The sequence below is a fragment of the Juglans microcarpa x Juglans regia genome, chromosome 8S (assembly GCF_004785595.1).
Source record: "Juglans microcarpa x Juglans regia isolate MS1-56 chromosome 8S, Jm3101_v1.0, whole genome shotgun sequence".
NCBI lineage: Eukaryota > Viridiplantae > Streptophyta > Magnoliopsida > Fagales > Juglandaceae > Juglans > Juglans microcarpa x Juglans regia.
The window spans coordinates 4,680,530-4,688,234 of NC_054609.1; the positions used below are offsets into that span (position 1 = coordinate 4,680,530).

The 7,705-nt window shown below is 33.6% G+C and overlaps 2 protein-coding genes across 2 annotated transcripts; both read left to right on the forward strand.

Annotated features, from left to right (window-relative positions):
* LOC121244138 (probable carbohydrate esterase At4g34215) lies at nucleotides 1–1,088 on the forward strand. Its single transcript, XM_041142179.1, has 2 exons — nucleotides 1–597; nucleotides 885–1,088. The coding sequence occupies exons 1-2, from the start codon at nucleotides 1–3 to the stop codon at nucleotides 1,080–1,082; spliced, it is 795 nt and encodes a 264-aa protein (XP_040998113.1). The 3' UTR covers nucleotides 1,083–1,088.
* A 4,609-nt stretch (nucleotides 1,089–5,697) lies between these two features.
* On the forward strand, nucleotides 5,698–7,705 carry LOC121244139 (protein FAR1-RELATED SEQUENCE 5-like). The gene is made up of 6 exons (XM_041142180.1): nucleotides 5,698–6,310; nucleotides 6,404–6,539; nucleotides 6,693–6,826; nucleotides 6,940–7,055; nucleotides 7,229–7,377; nucleotides 7,489–7,705. Exons 1-6 carry the CDS (start codon nucleotides 5,698–5,700, stop codon nucleotides 7,703–7,705), a joined length of 1,365 nt encoding a protein of 454 aa, XP_040998114.1.

Sequence of the window (7,705 nt, forward strand, 5' to 3'; positions counted from 1 at the left end):
ATGTTTCTTTCCATCATCTTCTTCGTACTTGTTACTCATGTTGGGTCTGTTAAGCCTGGAGAGCTCAAACCCAAAAACATATTCCTATTAGCAGGACAAAGCAACATGGCTGGACGTGGAGGCATTTACAATGACACCAAAACCAACTTGCTCAAATGGGATGGAAAGGTTCCTCCACAATGCACTCCCACTCCCAACATCCTCACACTATCTTTAAACAAGACTTGGGAGATAGCTCGTGAACCTCTTCATAAGGAAATTGATAATTTGAAGACCTGCGGGGTGGGACCAGGCATGCCCTTTTCCAACCAAATATTGGCAAAACGTCCAAACTTTGGAGTGATTGGTCTGGTCCCTTGCGCAGTAGGAGGAACAAAGATAGAAAGGTGGCAAAAGGGTACAAATCTATACAATCAATTGGTAGATAGAGCAAGAGCTGCAAGGCAAAGTTCTGGTGGCAATATTCGTGCACTGCTTTGGTATCAGGGAGAGAGTGATTGTGATGAGCGGGACTCTAGGCTCTATAAGGGAAGGTTGGAGAAGTTTTTCAATAATGTTCGACATGATCTTGACTCTCCTGAACTCCCCATTCTTATGGTACTTTCTTTGGTTTATTTGTTGCTTAGTTCAATCAGTTTCTTTTATGCACGGTTTTTTTCACAAGTATTCTTACAAACTGACATGTCTTTTTATGATATATTAAATCTAATCTATAATCTATAATATTTAACATGCCATCAAGCCATGTTAGTTTGTGAATTTAATTTTGTGGGATCTCATTGTTACTAAAATATTTCTCCATTCACAAATTGCTTACAGTTCCACCATGTATCTTTGCAAATTAATCATTATAAAAATTATAAAAATATATATATTTTTTGCAGATTGTAGTTTCTACTGGAGAAGGAAAGTTCCTAAGATCTGTAAGAGATGCTCAGCTGAATATAAACCTGAAGAATGTCGTGCGCGTTGATTCCATGGGATCAACCTATTTAGTAGGTGACTTGCATTTGGATACAAAGTCTGCTGTTCGCATTGGCCAGAAGCTAGCTGATAATTTTCTATACAACTTTTTACACTAGAAGTAATTAATCCAGTAAATAAATCTAATTGATCGTCAAAACTCATTGATTTAAATAAATAACATATGTACGTATGGGAGTAACGTACTTTGATTTAGTCTTATGGTATGCAAGTTTTGTGTATTCCATTTAAAAAAAATAAGGTTCACCACTATTAAAAAAGTGGAATACGTGAGGCTTGTATTTTCTAGGACTATATGATTTAGTCTTATTCGTTTGTATTATCTTAAATAACGTAAGATCGAACAAGGGAAATGGGAGAGAATTATTACTGACTAATGTCCTATTTCCATTGCTTTTTCTTTCTATGTTTGTGATATCCTTTATTAATGTTTTCATTTGGTTTGATTATAATGTACTCCTCAATTAATATGCTGCCAGGACCTTTGGTAGCAGCAATTTTGTACTGTTATGAGAAAACATTGTCCCTATGTTGCACGAAATCTCTCAACATGCTTCTCTATTATCTTCTATATAGGGAGAGAAATGACAAGTACACCAAGAAAGTGTACCTATCATTTGTACCAAACTGTGTTTTTTTTTTCTTTTTTGTATTTTTTAAATACACAGAAAATGCTTTAAAAAAATATAAAAGATATATATAATACACTAGTCGATATCCAATTCAATACTGAGTGTCGGAGTAGCACTCCCCATATGTGAAATCTTTTGGTTGCACATCAACTTTTGTGTTAGGAAATTTTTATTATTGATTGTGTCGTTCTTAATTATACAAGCTAATGAAGCATGTTTTAAATGATTTCATAAGTCAACCACTTAATTAACTGACTCAAAATATTAAGTATCCTGGTGTGCCTCTAATAAGATTACAAAATATTAAGCATGTGTTTGGAAATTACAAAATACAGGACAAAAAACATTTATCCTAGTGTGCCTCTAATAAGATTATGCTTGATAGTCTATCCTGTCGTTACTTCAAAGTAAGGCCAAGCAAAAATCTAAAAATCTGACTCCGCTTTAGCTTCGCTCTGACTGCGACTCCAAAAAGTCGTAGTCGAAGTTTTTTTACCTGAAAAGTCGGAGTCCGACTCCAACTCCAACTTTGCCTTCTGATTCTGCCTCTAATATTACACATATATTATTAACAATATATTTATTTTTCTATACATTTATCATATATATTTTATATAACTATAACTTATATAGTTAGTTAAATTCAATAATAGTATGAGCTAATTATTATAAAATAATATACTTTTTTTGTTTTTTTTAAGTTGGGAGAATGTAATTTCTTAATATTAATTTTGTTTTGAGATTTGAAAAAATTGAATTATTTATTATATTTTGTGTGGGGGTTTGAGAAAGTTGTAATGATTATATGCGATGAGATACTATTAGCCTACCATGTAACACTCATGTATAATAACATGTAATGCTAATGTATAAAGACTAATATATAATAACATGTAATGTTAATGTATAATAATATTTAATACTAATTTATCAACACTAATCTAAAACTTATAATGACATGTAATACTTATATATAATAATACTAGTATAATAACATATAATACCAAGTCTAGTATATAATTAAGTTAGAAATGAGTTAAAAACTAATATATTAACATGTAATTAATCACTATAGTACAAGTTTATAGACTATGTCACTATAATAGGAATAAATTAGATACTAGTATAGTAAAAATATGCTGAGTCTATAGACTATAAATATTAACAATTGTATTTAAACCCTGTAGTACAAGTCTATAGACTTATAGTACATGTAATACCAATGAATAACACTAGTATAATAAATTCTATTTAAATTTTAAACAATACACTACAAGTGGATTTACATAGTAATTGTTATTAATCAATACTAACAATTAAATTGAGTGATGAAAAATATTAGAAAAACCATAAATAGAATGGTAACATATAATTAGGCAATTAATAGACACTATAGTATGATAGAATGTTAAAAGTATAAATGTATAATATGATAACATATAATTAAACACTAGTGAATTAATATCTAATAATAATCCATACTAAGTACTAAAAATTATAAAAACAATAAATAAAAAAACTTAGGGGGTTTTTAAAAATAGGGTTTAGGAAAAACAAAAGCCCAAAATAGAGGAAAAATGCGAGACCTAGCCCAAAATGGAAGACGCAACCTAAGATTTTTGCAAAATGGCGCCATTTTTCCCCAAAAAATGTGCTATTTTTGCTGCCAGAGGCTTGTGTTTGTACTCTCCCCAGCAAAACAGCACCGTTTTAACTAAATCTACAGAAAATCCCCCCTCCGCTCACCCTCACTCCCCATTTTAACTAAATCTACAGAAAATCCCCCTCCCCCCAACTCACTCCGAGTACTGCTAGTGAATTACAAAATATGCTTAGTTTTACATTAAAAATCATACATTGGATCAACCATATTTGGCGTCATACTGTTTTGAAGGCAAATGTATATTTTATTTCATTAAGGAGAGGTTTTGGTAGTGAGTTGAGATGAAAGTTGAAAGTTGAATAAAATATTGTTAAAATGTTATTTTTTAATATTATTATGGTTTTGAAATTTAAAATTGTTGCATTGTTTATTATATTTTGTGTAAAAATTTGAAAAAGTTGAATGATTAGATTAGGTGAGTTGCAAAAAATTTTATATTCAAATCGGGCGTGTCGGCCAATTAGTTCAATCGGTGATAAGAAATTGTAAAATAATGAAACTAATAAAATTTTTTAGTGGTCATAAGTGATAAAGATTGGTATTTTTCTTTATTGGTGTCCTTGAATGGATGTTAGGTTGGAATAGAAAAATTTTGATCTTTCAAATGGAAATTGAAGTAACTTTTATAGATGGTGATGAAAAATCATCATAAGTAAAGAGAGTCGAGATTGTATAAATTCTTGATGGCAGTGATATGTTTCCATGTACCATAAATTTCTTGGATGTTTATTAAATGGATAATTCTACAACCCCGGCTGTGAGTCCCGCTCCCCCCTCCAACTTGAGCTGGCGTGCCCACATGGTAATATTTTAATAATATATATAAATAAGAAATAAAAAAAACCAAGATCTGTCAAAACGAAAAGCAATCCCGCATCTTCGCCATTTTGGATGAAACTCGTAACCAAGCGATCCTCTGCTCCGAAATCCCTCTCTGCTCCATTTCTTCCCTGATGTGTCCTCCTCCGGCATCAACCATGAGTCCGCACGGCAAACTCAGCCCCTCGTCCCCCTCGACAGCCCCTCCCCAAGTTTCCATCGTAGCCCTTCAAAGAAATCCGAGACCTAACCTCGATAGCCTGCTGCCCCGCCTCCTCTGTCGCCTCCTCCAGCACCAGCATTGCCTCCTCATGGAAAAGAAGCCTCTCATCCCCCTCAACAGCCCCTACCCTCATTTTCGTTACAGCCCCTCATTTTCGCGGGGCATCATGTTGGGTTTTTTCTGAATTTGTTTTGTTGTTTAGATAGGATGATGTTGGGGTTTTCTGAATTTGTTTTGTTGTTTAGACGATGTTGGGTTCTTTTTCTGGATTTTTGTTATTGTTTAGATTGTTGTGTTTTTCTGGATTTATCTTGTTGTTTGGATGACACAATCCCTTTGTGCTCAAGTTTTCATTTACACCTTGTCATGTGAGTTTGGTTTGAATCTTTGAAAACTCCTGGTAAAGCTTATATATTTTATAAAAATGGTTTCTAGACTTTTATTGTGTATGTGTAGAATGAGGGAACATAAATCATTCCTAGACCATATTGAAATCTAAGATTTATTAGGATTGTGAGGGAATTAAATAACTAAGTGCCTAAAAGGTTCGAGCATTTTGCTGAAGTTTCATCTGTTTTTAAGGCAACATATTGTGAAGGTAAAATTAATTTTTCTCTTTAAAAAAGAAACAAATAAAAGAAATATTTTTTTGATAGGTAACAAATAAAAAAAATATAAGCACATCCTCATTAATATAGCCATATACACTATTAGTTTTAGTTGGTACGAACCTTTTATACATGCCATGCCATTCCAAACATACAAGTACACACGTCATGTGTTTAGCCCCACATTTAAAAGTATCCTCTAGCATGCACACTCTTCTTAGCACCTTTCCGGGACCAATGAATGAAAATGATGTTGATTAGTTTTAGTTTTGCAAAATTATTCAGTACACTCTTTTTCTGGTTCATGAAGTCTTCTTCCTAGTTATTATTTGATGGCAAGTTGTTTGCTTTACCATATGTTGTACGTTTTCATTGAGAAGTCATTGCAAAACCATGTCTTCCATTTAGATTATATTATCAATGCTACTTACAAAAAAGTATCATATTATCAATGCTTATTCATTTAGCCTTTAATTTATGGAAGCACTTTTTTTTTTTAACAATTATCAGCCAGCTCACAAAAATGAAAAATTCATGTAAAGATGCTTTGCCACTTTACTGCCATAAGGGCATATTATGCTAGTTTATCTATGTTACTTATCTAATAATTATGCTCATTTATCTATTGCTTCTATTTAAGTAGAGAATTCTGTCAGATGAACCTAGAAATTATTTATCAATCTTGAACTTGTTCTTTCATATACAATGAATCTCTCTTGTATTCAAATCTGTTGTATCTTTGTAGACAATTTCAAAGTTGGATGGACAATGGTTGCCGACATGCTTCATTCAGATAATGAGTGTAATGAGGTTAGAATTGATATAGATATTGAATGTGATGAAACTATTGAAGAACCTACGGTTGAAATGAAATTTTTAAATGTAGAAGAAGTTCGGTCTTACTATTTGAAGTATGGTAAGCAGAAGAGGTTTGGGGTGTGTAAAATGAATTCTAGACAAGATGACAATGGGAATATCAGATGGTTATGCTTAGCATGTGCGCAAGGAGGCAGTTCAAAGAGTAAGGCTGTCAATGTTATGAAACCAAGACAGATAGAAAAGATGGGATTTATGGCTAGGATTAATGCGATATTGAATTATGAAGGTGGATATATCCTATCTAAAGTGACCTTGGATCACACACATGTTTGTAGTCCAAGAAAGGCAAGACATTTCAGATACTTTAAAAAGGTTGATGCTCGTGTGGCTAAAAGACTTGAAATAAATGACGAAGTAGGAATAAAATTGTCTAAAAATTTCAAGGTTGTGGTTGTTGAGGTATGGGATAACGAGAATGTGCTATTCGGAGAGAAAGAGTGTCGAAACTACATTGACAAAGCACGACAACTTCGCCTCGGGGTTGGTGTTGTTGCAGCTCTATGTAACTATTTCCAAGATATGCAAAAATGAAATCCAGATTTTTATTATAAGATAAATGTTGACGAGATGCGCTTAAAGAATGTGTTTTGAGCAGACGCCCGAAGTAGAGCCGCGTATGAATCATTCGAAGATATGATTACATTTGACACAACATATCTGACTAATGCGTATAAGGTGCCTTTTGCACTATTTGTGGGTCTGAACCACCATTGGCAGTCAATCCTATTCAGGTGCATATTGATATCCAATGAATATGCAAATACATTCGAATGGTAGTTTGAGTCATGGTTGCAGTGTATGAATGACCAACCGCCAAATGCAATCATCACATACCAAGATAAAGCTATAAAAATTACAATTTCGAGGGTGTTTCCAATGTCTAGGCATCGCTTCTGCCTGTGGCATATAATGAAAATGCATCTTGAGAAATTTGGATCACATTATCGATATGAGGAAATCAAGAGTACTCTACGTAAATGTGTTTATGACTCTTTCAGTGAGCATGAATTCAAGGAACGTTAGCGTGATATACTCATACGTATGATCAACATGAGAATGCATGGTTGATATCACAATATACTGATCAGCATTTTTGGGTGCCGACCTATGTTAGAGACACATTTTGGGCAGGAATCTCAATTACACAGCAAAGTGAAGGCATGAATGCATTTTTCAATGACTACGTTAACTCTAGAATAACTCTGAAACAATTTGTTGACCAATACGATTCAACTCTTGGGAGGAAGGTAAAGAATGAAACAATTGTGAACTTTAATTCATTTAACACGGAAATTCCTCATCAGTCGCCATCCTCTTGAGAAACAATTTTAAAAAAGCATATACAATTGCTAAATTCAAAGAAGTACAAGAGGAATTGCAAGGATTTCTATATTTGACTACCTCATTATTGGGATGTGAGGGTGGTAAAACTACATTCGTAGTTGCCAACGAGGTTCAAGTTGGTGATGATTTGTTAAAACGTGCAATCTTTACTGTCAAAGTTGATCAAGATCCCCTTGATGTTAAATACAGTTGCAAGTTGTTTGAGTTTAGGGGCATATTATGCAGGTACGCTCTTCGTATCTTGACTCAACTAGCCAAGCATATAATACCATAAAAATACATTTTAGATCGGTGGAGGGAGGATGTAAAGCGAAAATACACCTTTGTGAAAAGTAGTTATGACACCAATAGCATTGATGATGCCCGAATGTACGATAGGATCCCGAATTGCTTCTATAAACTGTGTTCCAATGTTTCAAAGGCCGAGAGCAGTTGTGTGAAATTGATTAGCCAGATAAAACAGTTGAAGGTACAGTACCTTGGTATCGCTGATCCAGCTACTTCCATGGGGGACACGACAGTTGATCTAGCTATTTCCATGTGGGAACAATAG

Bases quoted from the DNA above. Each gene is read 5' to 3' on its own strand.
- LOC121244138 (XM_041142179.1), top strand. From the start codon at position 1: ATGTTTCTTTCCATCATCTTCTTCGTACTTGTTACTCATGTTGGGTCT. The intron at 598-884 runs GTACTTTCTTTG...TATTTTTTGCAG, and splicing joins CTGAACTCCCCATTCTTATG to ATTGTAGTTTCTACTGGAGA.
- LOC121244139 (XM_041142180.1), top strand. From the start codon at position 5,698: ATGGTTGCCGACATGCTTCATTCAGATAATGAGTGTAATGAGGTTAGA. The intron at 6,540-6,692 runs GTGCATATTGAT...TCCAATGTCTAG, and splicing joins TGGCAGTCAATCCTATTCAG to GCATCGCTTCTGCCTGTGGC. The intron at 7,056-7,228 runs GTAAAGAATGAA...TTGGGATGTGAG, and splicing joins ATTCAACTCTTGGGAGGAAG to GGTGGTAAAACTACATTCGT.